General features: G+C 41.7%; 1 protein-coding gene across 11 annotated transcripts in view; it reads right to left on the bottom strand.

Annotated features, from left to right (window-relative positions):
• ZNF462 (zinc finger protein 462) overlaps positions 1 to 15,801 on the bottom strand; it is a 139,384-nt gene that overhangs the window by 56,211 nt on the left and 67,372 nt on the right. For all 11 annotated transcript variants that reach the window (XR_004902286.1, XR_004902285.1, XM_036022008.1 and 8 more), the window contains one exon: positions 12,566 to 12,757. Coding sequence is in view for 9 of the 11 variants with exons in the window: in XM_036022008.1 (XP_035877901.1) it covers positions 12,566 to 12,757 (192 nt within the window). In the remaining 2 variants the exon portion in view is untranslated. The remainder of the gene's footprint in view (positions 1 to 12,565; positions 12,758 to 15,801) is intronic.

Genomic DNA, 15,801 nt, shown 5'->3' with positions numbered 1-15,801 from the left:
TAAATAAATAAAATTAAAAAAAAATCCTCATCAACTTCTGGTTGATGATATTATCATAAACTAACAAGAAATTCACTCTTACTGTACTACTTTAATGATACCTAATATTTCTACAGTAATTTAGAAAATGAAAGCATTTCTGTATGTCATTTCATTTGATCCTGGAAATAACCCCATAAAGTAGTCGTCATTGTTTTACACATTAGAAATCGAGGGTCAGAAGCTACGTGATTTATCTCAGCACACGCACCTCTGCCTAAGGCTACACAGGCTGGGCGGTTGGTTCCTGGCCTGCAATGTGGGTGGTATTTCCTGGATCTGGGCCTGCAGCCGCCCTCAAGCCAAACCTCAGACTCAGGGGTCCAACAACCCCTGTGAAGACTATTATGGAAGGATGATCTATGCAGAGAACTGGTTTTGAAAAGATCACTTGTGATCAATGCCAGCACTGCAGTGACTCCACAATTCCGCTGGGGGAAAGATTATGAGTTGAGGATGTGGCTCCATGGAGCACTTGGATGCTTCCCCTGAGTGGGAGGGCCTGAGGGAAGCCACTGCCACCAGGATCCCTGTGGCAGAACTCAAAAGGACTTGTCATGCCATTCACTAGTGCAGTCCTGTTGCTGTCAATCACCCTCATCCCCCTCCAATATAGGGAGCCCAGGAGCATGAGGAGCCTGGGGTGGTGGGGCTGGACTGGGCTCACACGCCACTGCCTATAGCTTTCGATGGCCAGCTCACGCACAGTCACCTCCTTTCACTGGGGCAATGATGATTAGTACAAAAACAACCTCCCTTTTGCCCAGTATATTACAGTTTTAAAACTTCTTATATATTGTTTTTGCCATCTCTCAATTTTGGAAATAGCAAATAAATAAATAATAAGTAAATCAACCAATAAAACAAACCTTAAACCCTCATTTGACTCACACAGGATCACCATCTCTCCACCCTATAGTTCTCAAACGCTTTCCTGCTCTGGCAACAGGCAGTCACCTGTGTACTCCATATTCTCCCCTCAGCAGCCTGGGATTTAGATAATATCCCAGAAAATCAGAATTGAGAGAAATACAGTGAAAAGTACTGTAAATGTTTTTAGGACAAAAAGTTATAAGGGTAGAGGTACATAATAATAAGACATTGGGAAAAAATAACTTAAAGAAGAAAAAATAAATCTACCTTTTATTTAAACATCAAACTTTATTTTTTAAAGGGTTATTTTTTTCCCAGTCTTCCATTACGTAGGTAATAGAACCAAGATACAACAGTATACTGTGGATGTATTAGCAGAAATGATCTTACTTTATTGCTAACATAACAATATACAGAATTTACCAATTTTAATGAGTTAGTTGGGAATTCTGCTTACACTTTACTGTCTGCCTTTGAGTTAGTTATCTCAATTATTGTTTTTTTTTAACAGATATGTTGGTGGCTTTATTCCTGCTTGCATGCAAACTAGATGTGGATTTCTTCATCTTTCCCTCTCATATTCCTAATTAAAAACTTACCCATGGGCAAAATTTTAAAATACTTTAAATTTATTGAAAAAAAAATCCATGTGTAAATAGACTCGCATAATCCAAACCCGTATTGTTCAAGGGTCAACTGTACTTCCTGGGTCACTATCACTGAGTCTAGCACTGGAATTCCAGAGCATGATGGTCATGGTTGGAGAAACAAGGTAGGCTGAGAGCCTGGCGCTGAGCTCACTAAGGGAAAGAAACACTCCAGAAGGCGAGGAGAAGGAAGTCAGCAGAGAGTGAGTATTGGACAAGGAACTGCTCAAAGAAGAACGCAGAAATATCCTCCCAAGGTGGCAGAAGGGAAGGAACATGTTCCCTCCTCTTTGCTGCTTGGAAGAAAGGGATTACTAGTCACTCTGGTTGCAGACAGTTGAAAGGGACAGGGTGTTGCGAATGGGCGGGGGGGGGGAGAAGGTCAAAGTTAACTGGAGGAGGGAGGTGTGATCAAGGAAATAACGCAAGAGTGATGGACAGCACCTCACGGTATCCACGCAGCCCAGTTCCACTGCTTTGCCCAGATGTCGTGTGACACATCTCAGCTTTCAGCCACTGAAATTCCCAGGCCTTTTCACACACAGACTCTTGTTTTGTCGGTTCTCCTTGGGTGTGGTTTATTTTGCCACACTCTCTCAGATCAAGAAATATTTATCGAATGGCCTGCCAAGTGCCAGGGCTCTGGAATGGCCCTTGACCTCAGAGAGCACACAGTTTAGCTGGGCAGACAGATATGATAACTGCCAATTATATGACTATTTGGCAAATCTAGTGAAGGACGTGAATGCAAGGGTCAGAAGCCACCCAACCTACTTCATATTTATCCCCTTGCAAAATCTCATTTTCAGTTCATTACTCTGAACAGTCTAGACAGTCTGTAATCTTGATTTTCTCATTTAACTTATGGACCATTTGCCAATATTTCAAATGCATTAAGTCTGAAGCAGTAGCAAAAGACGCTTAAGTAATTTTTTAGACGATGAATGAGCCTTAAACTGAAATAAATTAGTGAATTTTCACCTTAAGCACATGTATCACATACACAAAAATACTTGAAGCCTTTAAGGACCCAGTATTTATTATTTGAAGGGGAACTGTTGTGCTTTTTTGAGATATGGGCCCTCATGTTTTAAAACTACAGTGAATCAAACAGTGGGAAAACTTTCCAAGTGAGAGCAAAAACATGAAAAAAAAGTGTGTATACTATGGTCCCAGTTTTGAGAAATAATTAAAATTACAAAATAGAAGCTGTTTGTATATGCATAAAAAAACTAGGTGACTCTAGAAAAATCTGTTAATAGAGATTATTTTGGCTTCTCAGAGTGTGGCTGGCATTATGGGTAACCCTTAAAATTTGTTACATACTGCTATAAAGCTGGTCTTTAATGATGAATAGGTATTACTTTTCTAATCAGAAGGAAAATCTATGCAGGCATCTTGAAAGGGTGAACTACCACTCATGACTATTTTTAATACACATTCATTCTTGAAGACCTACAGATACTAACTTGATGTACCTATTGTTCGAAAGTATCCTCCAGCTTCCAAAGGGGAGAGGGACCTTGTTGCTGGTCTTCCTTATTCAGCCTGCTTCTTAACAAATCTAAAGACCTCTTCCTTGTACTAAGTACCTCTGGAGTCTGGCTCTCCCTCTCCTCAGCTCCAACTGGCCTCCACTGACTTCCCTACACACCCATCACTCTAGCTGGACTGGTCTCCTTATTGTCCCAAGATCCCTGCTTCTGTAAGTTCGCTCACTTCTAATACTCCTTCTACCAGGAATGGATTTCCTTCTGCCCCTGTAAAAATCCTACTCACCCACCAAGGCCCAGCCTGAGCTCCACCTCTCAAGAAGGCCCCTCGTCCACCCAGGACTCATCAATTTCTTCTCTTTTCTAAGGCTACAGCTATTAAAATGTAAACGTAGTTTCTTATTTCATTCGATTCTGCTCTTTCAACCTAATACTATCTGTAGCTCTGCTAACTTAAGCTCTAAATATCAATCCACAATAAAAATGTAGCCCTAAAACAACAAGACTTCCAGCCAAGATGGAGGCATAGGCAGACACACTGTGCCTCCTCTCACAACCAAAATTAAGGACAACAAAAATTTAGAAACGAAAACACAACCAGAACAGACAGAAAATTGAACTGTACAGAAGTCTGACAACCATTCATCCAGACAGGGGTACCAGAAGGAGAAAAGGAAGAGCAACAAGTGGAAAAGTTATTTGAACAAATAATAAAGAACTTTTCTAATCTGGCAAAGGAATTAGACTTCCAGGAAGTCCAGGAAGCTCGGAGAGTCCCAAAGAAGTTGGACCCAAGGAGGAACACACCAAGGCACATCATAATTACATTACCCAAGATTAAAATGAAGGAGAGAATTCTAGAAGCAGCAAGAGATAAGGGGACAGTCACCTACAAAGGAGTTCCCATCAGACTATCAGTTGGTTTCTCAAAAGAGACCTTGCAGGCAAGGAGGGGCTGGAAAGAAGTATTCCAAGTCATCAAAGGCAAGGACCTACATCCAAGATTGCTCTATCCAGCAAAGCTTTTATTTAGAATGGAAAGGTAGATAAAGCGCTTCTCAGATAAGGCCAAGTTAAAGGAGTTCATCATCACCAAGCCCTTATTATATGAAATGTTAAAAGGACTTATCTAAGAAAAAGAAGATAAAAAACATGAACAGTAAAAAGACAGCAAACTCACAGTGATTAACAACCACACCTACAACAAAAGCAAACTAAGCAAACAAAGAGAACAGGAACAGAACCACAGACATGGAGATCACTTGGAGGGTTAGCAACAGGGGAGTGGGAGGGGAAGAGAGGGGGGAAAAGGTACAGAGAATAAGTAGCATACATGGTAGGTAGAAAATAGGGGGAGGGTAAGAACAGTATGGGAAATGTAGAAGCTAAAGAACTTATGACTCATAGACATGAATTAAAGTCGTGGAATGTGGGTGGGAGAGGGTGGGCAGGGTGGAGGGGAATGAAGGGGAGGAAATGGGACAACTGTAAAAGCATAATCAATAAAATATATTAAAAAAATATATATATATAAATAATAAAAGCATAGCCCTAGTTTCCTATGGAAAATTCCAGGATGCCCACACGTATAAGATGAAGTGGTACCCTTGACACCCTGGACATTTCTGGATGCCTGTTTCTGCCAAGAGTCTTCAATGAGATGCCACAAAGGTTAACTGAACATGGGCTTTGGATTTAAACTGGCTCTACCACATACACATTTCATGACTTCTGGACTCATGGTATCATTCCTCAGGGTCTCAGTTTCCTCCTCCATTAGATGAGACAAATAATTTGTAGCTCGATTTATTAGGCATACTCCTTCAGATGACAAATCCATCCTTATAGTAAAAGAGAATGGATGAATTTTCAACACTGGTCAAGGAGGAAGAGATAACTAGCAATGCTAAAAAAAAATATTCAAAGACTAGATTAAGGGTTTCGAAGATCCTGCGTTGCTGGATGCGGCGATCGCTGCCGCTCTGGAAGGCTCACAGTGTGTGCAAAGAAAAGATGATGTAAGGAGCATGGCTTGTCAGGTCATCTAAGACTATTTGTGTCCCCGAGGAAGCTGAAGAACCTAGCCCTAGGATGACTTCTCAAAGAGCAGTGTACTGGTAAATAAAACCTTAGCTACGCCCTGCACTCTCGGCCAGACACGTCCTCTGGGTTCAGCTTGATGACTTGGAAACCGCCTGCAAAGTAGAAAAACCCCTATGGCAGGAACATCTCTGTTTGTGGGCATGAACGGCAAGGGACTGAATCTAGCAAAAAGCAAGCAGAGCCTCCTACCTGAGCCTCTCATGTCACCCTGGCCATTCTTTTAAGGGGCTATTTTTATTTAACCACCACCAGTGGGACTTTTCCATTGGATACTATTTAGAATGATGAATGAGTTTACAAGAAAACCATTGTATGTACACCATTTGAACATGCTTTCCCAGGCCACACCATCAAATTTCATGTAATGCATTTTAAACATAAATAACAGTTATTTCCAAAAGCTTATTTCTGGCATCTTATTCTCATCTCAGCACTTTAAAAAAAATTCTTTTTTCCAGAGCATCTTACCCAGGACATGGCCTCTTCTACAGCAGGGAATGCTGTCCCAGAATCTGTACCTCTCAATTACAGCTCGCTCACGATAGCCCTCCTAAATCTTGTCCTTTTCTTACTGCTTTCGCCAAACTCTCTAATGCAGAACAGTATTTGAAAGCGAGGAGACAACCTGGGAGACATCAGAAGTGTCAAGAGAGTTTGAGGAATTTTATATCAAACATAATTGGGCTAAAATATCTAGCTCCAGTTCCAGGATGAGAAAATTTGAGAGGGACAATGAGAAAGGCAAGGGAAAATTATTATTTTTTTTTCTAAAAAGAACCAAGATCAGGCATTTTAGATGATTTGACTAACAACTGAATATATTTTCTGCTAAAGAATAGATTTCTCTCTTTTACCTACTTCCCATAACTGAAGTTCTGGAGGTCGGAAGGTAACCTCCATCCATGAGAGGCAAAAGTCAGACATGGAATTACGAAGTAAACTCTGGTGTTGCTAGAAACTAGCTCTGAATGAGTTGGGTAATACATGCTTATATTTCTGATGAACAAGTGTTTTCCTTGGCATAGGAAGAGGGAGATGGTTAGCTGACGAAGTTCCCAGGACGTGCAAAGCTTACACTTGAAATGTTTTTTAATCCTTGGCACATGAATCTGTGGCTAATTCAAAAAGTCCCAGAAATCTCAGGCAGGTGGGTTTCTTGGAAGGACATATAATGTGATATTCAACTTCAGGGTGGTGATAATTTGGGAGGTTTCCTATTTGTCGTTGAAGCCAAGTTCTAATAAATTAACCTCTAAAGACTTCTGGGTATCTAATAGAGGATTCAGAATCAGCTGTACCATTTCACGCCACTGGAGTCACAAACTTGTGAGTCTTTACAGTAGAAATGCCATTCTTCATTGTAAGCATTAAAATGCACTCCAGATCACATTTTAATGTAGAAATTTTGATATCAATAAGGAAAGGTTAGTATTCTCTGGTCAGATAATTTTGAGACCAGCTGAATCTCTTAAACATTACGGTCAAATCATTAAAATTATGCCTTGTATCTCATGGGCTATAAATGATGTAAATCTTTGTACTTCACAACTATTCACCCGAGAGTCTCCATTTCATTCTTGTCATTTTTAAAGAAACCACCTCTTCTTTCTTTCACCCCAAGAGAAATCTGATTGCAACTGGAACCTGTGTGGAAGGTCGGAAGTCCTAGCAACTAATTGGATCCTCTTAAAGGTTGGATTTTATGTCTGACCTATTTAGAAACCTGAGAAGCTTCTCTTTGAAAAGCAGGCATCTCAAATCTTAATTTTTAAGTGTCAAGTATTGCTCATAGTCAAGGTCAAATGAGTCGATAGTTTGGCCCTAGATGCAACATAATTCTTAGAGAACACTTTCTCTTAGGCTTAAACTTAATTCACATGCTAATGCTTATTAAAGCTTTAAGTCCCCACATATGTAAAATAAAGACCATATTTTGGTCAAGTTACATTTTAAGTGACATCCAGAAGTAGTCCACATGTTAAATATAAAGGCCCTTAGTGACATTTATTAAAGGCTGGGCGAATTTCATGGGTATGACTGTAATTTTTTCCCCTCTAGTCATCTATGGCAAAAGTCACTGACATCCTGCCCATGGGCCAAACCTGGCCCTCCCCTTCGCTTTTGTACATAAAGTTTTATTGGAGCACTGCCAAACCCATTTGTCTGCGTGTTGCTTGTGGCAGCTTTCACATGGCAATTACAGCTGAGCTGTGGCAACACAGACTATGAGGCCCTCAGAGCTGAAAATATTTTCTATCTGGCCCTGTACAGAAAAAGTTTTTCTCATCCTTGATTTGTGGTTTGTAGAAATTGACCAGTCCAAGTCTCATAAACAGGTCTCTCTGAACCAATATGTTATGGTAAAATCCCAGTGAGTAAAATTTTCAAGTAGAATAGAAACTTGTATTCATCTACCAGTTTTGTTGTCTGGTTTCACACTATAGGTTCTCTGAATGTGGATTTAGCTGTAACCCGACATGGAACGTTTTTTTTGACAACGACTGAGAACAAGAGAGCCCACTCCAGGACCAATGACTGACTGTGTGCATTTGCTCTGCCAGCAGGTGACCGCACTGGTAATGCCTACTCTGCAGCCCCACTGTGCTTTCTGTGTCCTTCTGAGAGCTGGAACACACCCTGTCTCAACCTTCATGTCCGAGGAAGGCTTCGATGCGCGGGGAACAATGACAATGTCTCAAATGTTCTTTGTCAAGAAAAGATCTTTCCCTTTTGGCAGAATAATGTGTCAGAAAATTTCTGTTAGAACAGTCCCTAAGGTTTCATCTCTGGATTGGTTATCTTTGAACTTGCTTCTTCAATGGAAACAAAATAAACATACTCTTATGCAATTTGGTTCTGTGGGAGTTAGAAATGTTAGGAGGCTCACTAAAATTCATTGTATTAAAAATTATAATAGCTCCAAGAAATCATTGATCAGTGAAAAGAAGTCGGTATTTAATAAGTCCCTATCTAACTGTCCCCATTTGAAAATCAGGGGACAGAAACAATAGCATATCCACAAATATAAAAAAAAAGCACCGAGATCTTGATAAAACAAGTAATCAGAGTGGGCAGTAAAAGTTGTTCTTCAGGGAAAGTCAAAGTCAGAGACTTGTGGGAAGAAGCAGACAGGGAGGAAATTCTTCCCACAGTCCCAGCAGAGCTGTGTGGAAGGCACAGGAGCAGAAATGAAGAAGCTGATGTGGCAGCGTCAAGTACAGAGACGGCTGCAGACATCAGTGTGTTAGCGAGGCTGCTCTGGAATGGGGGAAGTGCGGCAAATGGTAAATCTACATGCAACCAAGAGGATTTGGACTTTGATATGAGGATAAGAAGCGCCACGGTTCTTTGATGAGAGGTGTCTTGATAAAAATAGTGTTTGTGGCAAATATTATGCTAGAGTTTAGAACAGAAAAGCCAATGGAAAATAATAGAAAATCTTTCAGACATACACACACACACACACACACACAAATCACAAAGCTCCTTACAACATTTTTCTATTAATTCCAAAGAGCAATGACTTCTCCGCTGGGTGGACAATAGTGAGACCTATATTATAAAGGGGAGAACATTACAACCAAGAATTCTTGTGTTTTCCCTGGGTTGCTAACCAAGGCATGAATGAAATAACTATGTTGCCCTCCTTCACCTTATTTATTTTGCACCTGGTCTTAGTGTCTCATTTTTGTTTTAAACGTATCACAGTAGCTATTTCCTAAAGCAGACAATTCCATATAGTATAACTGGGTAGAAGAAATAACACAATCTATTCTTTGGGGGGAAATTCGAGGGAGGAAAAAGATGGAATGTCACCACTGGCCTGACTTCTTATAAATGATATAGCCGAATATTAAATTATTTATCCACTGCCCATGCATTGTGTAGTTTCTCAGACCTAAACAAATCTCCTAAGTAAACTACGCGGTTCCAGTTTTCTTTGTTATTTTATAGACATGTGTGGATGTGTATTTTTCTGTGCTGACAGCGCAGATGTGGAAAAAGCCTGATAAAACCCAGTCCTGTATTTTATACGGCAGGAGAAGGAACCCAGTAAACACAAACAGAGCAGAGCACTTCCTTTTGCTGACAACCTTCTGATTTCCGCTTAATGCATTGTTTAGAATAGCAATGCATTACGTGTCATTTCCCATTATCCTATGCACAGAACCAGTATCACACAGCTGTGGCTTTTCTTTCCAACAGCCGATCAGGAAGAACACTCAGAAGATTCCCGTGCTGGTGAAACCTGTCAAGACTGACAGCCCCGAGCCCAAGAGCTCTGTTTATGGACAGGACAGGTGTGTGGCCAGGCAGCTGGGGCGAAACCTCCCCTGCACCTTCTCAGCCCTTCTCAGCTTCCTGCCCTTGCAGGCTCCCCTCTGGGTTGGAAGGGAGAGCAGCTTTGGGAGAACCTTCTTTCTCAAGGCTGTTTCCTCCTGCCAAAGAAGACTGGCTGGCTCGCTCTCAAGACTGCAAGCATTTGACAACTGCAAATAGCAGTGAGCATGTCAACTCATTTTATTCACATCCCTCACTGGGGAATCAGAAAGCCAAGGACACACTGGTGATTTCCCTGGTTTTATGGATCTCTACTCCCCCCCGCCCAGGCCTGCAACACATTTTTGGTTCCTGTGTTCCCAGTGTCCTGGCATCTGCAGTGTGGGAAACCTGGACTGACAGCCAATAGCCCCACAGCTTCTCCCTATTAAAATGTGCAATTGGGTTTCACAGGCGTGTTTCAAACACTGTTCAAGGCGTGATTTACAGGCTACTGTCTAGCCCCACAGCTGTTTTTTTTCACCCCCACCCCCAGACTTAGCCGTTTATAGGAATCCACCACTCAACTCCCTAGTACACAGTCTTCTCATTTCTGACCTCTGCCATCACTCTTGTGCATCCAAAACTATGCAAGACCTATAGTAAGGACTCAAGAAAATACTTATTGGATGAATAAACTATTTGATGCCTTCTTTCTGCTTACCCTACCCTCTAATTAAGTGGGGTTTTTTTTCATCAAATGAAATGAATCACTTCTAGCCCACCGATACTGGTTATTTATAAGTGTTAAAAACAGTGCAGGCCTCTCTGCATAGTTGCTACTCAGGACTTTCAGGGTCACTATGTTCTTGCTTTAGAAGAAAAAATACCACTTCTATATATTGCAGATTATTTCCCGTGGCTGAATAAAGACAGACTATCTGTGTTATGCAGTGAGTTATTCAGTATCATATAGTCGTGATTCTGCGACCACCACCCCCAAGGTCCTAGTTTCGTCTGGTTTCCAAGAATCTGAAATCAGCCCCCCGAAGGTTAAGTCTCAGGCTTAGGGTGGTGATTAGGTCAGATGGAGGTACTGATACTGTCTTCTAAACATCTGATTGTAAGTTGTTGGAGGAATAGAATAGTACCGGAACTCTCCTCTGATTCTTCTGCTGCAGTATATCCCTTGGTATATAGAGTTAGACTCAGGAAGTTGACTGAACTTAACTGTTCTTAGCCTTTGCCAAGGAAGATAATCCATGCAATGGGTGGTCTGTGGGCTTCCCTTATCCTGTGACCGAGACCCACTTTTCTAGTCAGAAGGACAAAGGAAAAGGAAGGCATAACACTACGAGAAATGTCCCAGGTGAAGTCTTTGCTGGAAATGACATTTTGGATGGATCAGTTTCACCCAAATGGCTCCACAGGTGTAGCCTGCATTTCAGATGAAAGCGATTCATTAAAAATCATGGTAGGAAAGATCTGAAAATTCACATCAAATTATAATCTGCCCTTTGCTGCCACACGATCTTTTCCAATGCACACAGTCTCAAGGTGCGGAGGGGACATTTTCTATACTCTTTCACGTGTACTCTCCCCCACCCCTGGCTTTGAGACTGTAAAGCTCTCCTGGAAACAACAACGTAGGCTTCCTCCTGCATTTTAAACTACTACACAACAGTCAAGGAGGCAGTGTGCTCACCTGATCACAAGCCATAGTCATAATAACAAACCTTCCTTGTTAAACAGAAGTCCTTTAAGACAGGAATACCAGTAAGAAGCTACTGAGTGTAAGGCTAGTGTTCAATGATGTGCAGAGGAAAGGCCACCAAGTTCTGCACCTGAATAAAGGCAGCTGTTACTTTCAGGACTTACCTTTCCTTTCCCTCCTACAGCTGTCTTCTTATGGACCTCATGAATAAAGATCACTCGTGTACTCCCTTGATAATCTGACAATTAGACCATGTTGACATGTTGGGCTGTCAGATTTTCAGGTTACCTGGAGTCAACATTTTTAAACCTTTGCATGAAAAATAACCCCAATTCACAGTCCTTATAAAAGGTCCCAAAGGCCAGAATTTCGATCGAAGGATGAGAATCACAGGAACAAAATGACCACTTGTTAAATACCTACCATGTGCCAGGTGTTGTATTAGGCCTTTCACCTAATTCTTATCAGTGTATGTTTTCTCATTCATCTCTCAAGGCAAAGAGTTATCTCTATCCAGTTTTATATGTGAGTACAAGAAGCTAAGATTGCCCAGGAATATGAAACGGGCATTGAGAGAAGTAAGATTCAAAGCCAAGCCTATGTTCCCAGAGCCCACAAACTTTCTTTCTAGTCCACTAAGCTCCTCCCAAGACCATAATAGCAGACTTGGGGAAATAGCCTGTTCCCTGACCTGGGAAATATTCAGACTGCTGTAATCAAAACACTTCTGTTTCTTGATGTGATCAAAACAATGAACGATCCACTTGCTCACTAGGCCATACCTGTAATGACCTCATTCTCTCTCTCCCCACCCCCTGCCATACCTTCTGCTACATTGCCAGTGAGGAGGCCCCCTCAATGGCTTCCTGTATTTATTCTGAGAGCCCAAAGCTGGGCAGTTCAACCCTCCTCCCAGGCAATCCTTTCTCAACATCCTTCAGGTATAAAAAAACCCACTGCAATACCCCTACATCATCTTGTGACCCAATAGGGCATATTCACCCCACCCACTCACCCTTTCTGTTCCTACTCTGAATTCTATGTTATTAATTTACTTATGCCACACCCCAAACACTTCGAAGCACATATATCTTTTTAAGAACAAGACAGAATGTAAATAAGTAAACAAAGAAATGAACGTCTGGTATTCCATCCTTTCTTGCTTGCAGGGGAAGAATCCAGCATTAACCCACCCCACACACTGTGCACTTTCCACAAGCAACGCTGCTCACAGTGTCGGCACCAAACACTCGCCCCCAGAGTTCAAGTCACCATCCAACTCCAATTTCTAGACTGCTTCAACCTTTCCATGTTTCTTCCTTCACTTGAACCACCATGTTTTTGTATAAGATTTTCCTCTAGAAAGAACGGTTGGCAATGAATCCCAGCCTGCCTCAACCCGAAGTGGTTCGTTTTGGCTGGGCAACCCATTTTACCGTTGGAGTCTTCCACTTCGTCGGCCGGGCTGGCTTTTTGGGAGGAGTGGTGGGAGTGTGAGGAGAGAAGACTGACAATCCGTGGCCTGGGGAGGGTCAGGGCTTTTCCGTGGACCTTGAGGGAGTGTTCCTTTAACTGGCTGATTGTCATGGTGGAAAATGAGCACCAAGAACACTTGTAGGCATGTTCACCTGGAAGATGGGGGCAAGGGACACACAGAACAAGAGGAAAGGAGGGCAGGAGGGGGTGGAAAACAAAACAACGTGGTTAATTCACCCTGCAGAAGAGCTGCTCAAGCTTCAGGGCCTGAGAACCCTCACAGACCAAGCACCTGCCCATTCCCACAGCCGCAGCACTCCTTTGGGACGGACACTCTTCGAGGAGCTCCATAATCAAGTGACCTGGTTCCTTTTCATTCCACGCTCTACTTACTGGAGGAGCCTGTGGGCTGTCCCCCACAGGGTGCGAAACCAAATGTCTGCGATACCTCCACCAGAAAGGCTTCCCAGCTCTCTTCCCCACTTCTCTGTACTAGAAACAACCAAGCCAGTTTTTGTCCAAGATTGCCTTTATGTCACTGGCAGAAAAATAACACACTCAATTCTTTTCCAAGGGTCTATCAGTGGCTTTCTAGCATGAAATCACTCAGTGCAAGTCTACTGTGCTGGTCTCATTCTTTGCTTCCTTGCTGACTGTACACCTCACTTCCACACATCCTATAGTGATTCAGAGAGGGAGGGGGTGGTTTGGACCAGCTCACAAGCCTCAGCATAAAACCCCATTTCCCTATGTAGTCAATAATGCAGAAATGTGTAAAAACTAAGTCATTTTTTTTAACTAAGAAAGAGAGGTACGTATAAGTGTGTGTGTGTATCTCCACTTTTTTCTTTTCTAAAGATTTTATTTATTTTTATCTAGAGAGAGGGGAAGGGAGGGACAAAGGGAGAGAAACATCAATGTGTGGTTGCCTCTCATGCACCCCCTCCACCTCCCAGTGGGGACCTGTCTCGTAACCCAGCATGTTCCCTGACTGGGAATTGAACTGGCAACCCTTGGTTGGGTTCACAGGCCCATGCTCAAGCCACTGAGCTACACCAGCCGGGCTCCACTTTTTTCAATAAACAGGGTATTTCAATTAAAATAAGTACTTTCCTTCTTTTAATTATTTTTACACCCCTGAAATACAACACAAATCACTATGACTAGATTAAATTAGAGTATGATTTGCCTTTGCCCTAAGTCAGTTTTTGAATTAATTGCGTTTTAAGAATCAAGGCCATGACATGGGCCTGCTTATGTTGTTGTGTTGCCTGGGTACAATCAACTCAGAAAGGCATTGTGCTTTTTATAACAATTGGCTTAGGATGGTCATGTCTGCAATGCAGTAATTCCACTTCTGAGAGTTTATATTAAGGAAACATCCTTTGATATGCAGAAAGCTTTATTTAGAAATAAGCATTTATTTGTGCTTAAAAAAAGATATGAAACCACCTAAATTTCCAACCATAGGGAAATGATTAAGTAAATGGGGGCCTATCTTCTTGATGGATTATCATTTTCTTAAAGAGTTTATAATAAACTCAGAAAAACAAAATACTCCCAGAAATACATAGGAAGGCATAATATATTTTAGATTAAATTATAATCACAATTGTTAAAAATAATTGTAGAGGAAATGGTTGAAAGGAAAGACTATCAGATGTTAACAACAGTGGTCTTCAGATAATAAGATTATGGATGATGGACTATACTTCTTTCATTTTCAAATTCTCTCTAATCAACAAGTATTTTTAACATTTATTTTTAAGGTGAAGTTTAAAAACAGGAGGAGAGCCCTGGCCAGTCTGGATCAGTGAATTAAGCACTGGTCTGCGAACCCAAAGGTCACTGGTTCGGTTCCTGGTCAGGGCACATGTCTGGGTTACAGGTCAGTCCCCAGTTGGGGGCGTGGAAGAGGCAACCAATTGATGTTTCCCTCTTTCTCCCTCCCTTCCCCGCTCTCTAAAAACAGATAAATAAAATCTGAAAAACAAAACAAAACAAAACAAAAACAAACAGGAGAAAAAAGAGAAGGAAATAGAGGGATAAGAGGGGAAGAAAGGCAGTTATGAAAATTCTATGGGACAGTGACATTGGCTGAGGGCAGAGCTGATGGTGCTGACAGCCTGACGGTCTTGGGTTTACTAAGTGAAGCAGAACTTGGAAGACAAACCTCTGCCCTCCTTGGCCAAGTGAGTGGGTTACCTCCCTGCCAGTAAATGGTTTCACACCCCAAGTTCTACCTAAAGCCTCCTCTCCACCGCTGATGACCCCCAGGGCTTAGGTTTCCAAGAAAGTCTTGAAACTAACATTAAATTTTACAACATGCTACAGCCCAAGGCAGAACAGAAATTCAAAGAATTCAGAGAATCTGAACAAAACACCTGTCAGTAGACACCCCAACCATTACCTAGGAGTCACAGGAGAATGCTGGGCCATGAACAATTGGATTTACTAATATTATAAATATTAGTTACATATACATGTTTACATATTATATACATATGTATTGCACATACAGGGTGGGGCAAAAATAGGTTTATAGTTGTTCACATGGAAGATACTACAATAACAATAATACAAGATTAAAATGTTTTGCGTACTCACCACTGTAAACCTACTTTTGTCCCACCATAGAATATATAATTAACACCATTCTTCTCCTGATTCCATTTTTCAGTTTTTTTAAATCCAAGCCTGGCTATACGAACTTTGTTTAGTGGTTATAAGTAGCCCAACTTGAAAGAGAATTCAAATCCAGGTTATTTGGTTCATCTACACAACTTTTTATCATTTAAAAAAAAATTTTAAGCAAATCCATTTACAACAAACAAGATGAGTCAAGAGTCCTTTGGAAAATGTATCGGCTTTCTCTAAGCCAAGCCACTGTCAGTGGCTAAGGGTCATTCCTGGACACCAGAGAGAGCTGAATTATATTTCTCTCTCTCTCGATGCCGCCTTCTCTCCAACCAATGAGCACAGAAGGCCAGTGTGCTTGGGCAGCTCCAAGAACACACACGTTAGCTCAGTGCCCTGGAGCCAGTGCGCAGCCTCTGGCACTCTTTCAAAGCCCTTCCCACAGGCCAAATCATTTACCCAACTCCCACTGTGCAAAGTGCTTTTGACAAGGCTGGGGCCTATGGGAAAAAACACCAGGATGGTGTCTCAGCTGAATAATTTACAATAGACAGTCAGA

Source organism: Phyllostomus discolor, chromosome 3 (genome assembly GCF_004126475.2).
Source record: "Phyllostomus discolor isolate MPI-MPIP mPhyDis1 chromosome 3, mPhyDis1.pri.v3, whole genome shotgun sequence".
NCBI lineage: Eukaryota > Metazoa > Chordata > Mammalia > Chiroptera > Phyllostomidae > Phyllostomus > Phyllostomus discolor.
The sequence above is the reverse complement of the archived record's forward strand: the minus strand, read 5'-3'. Positions and strand labels throughout refer to the sequence as shown.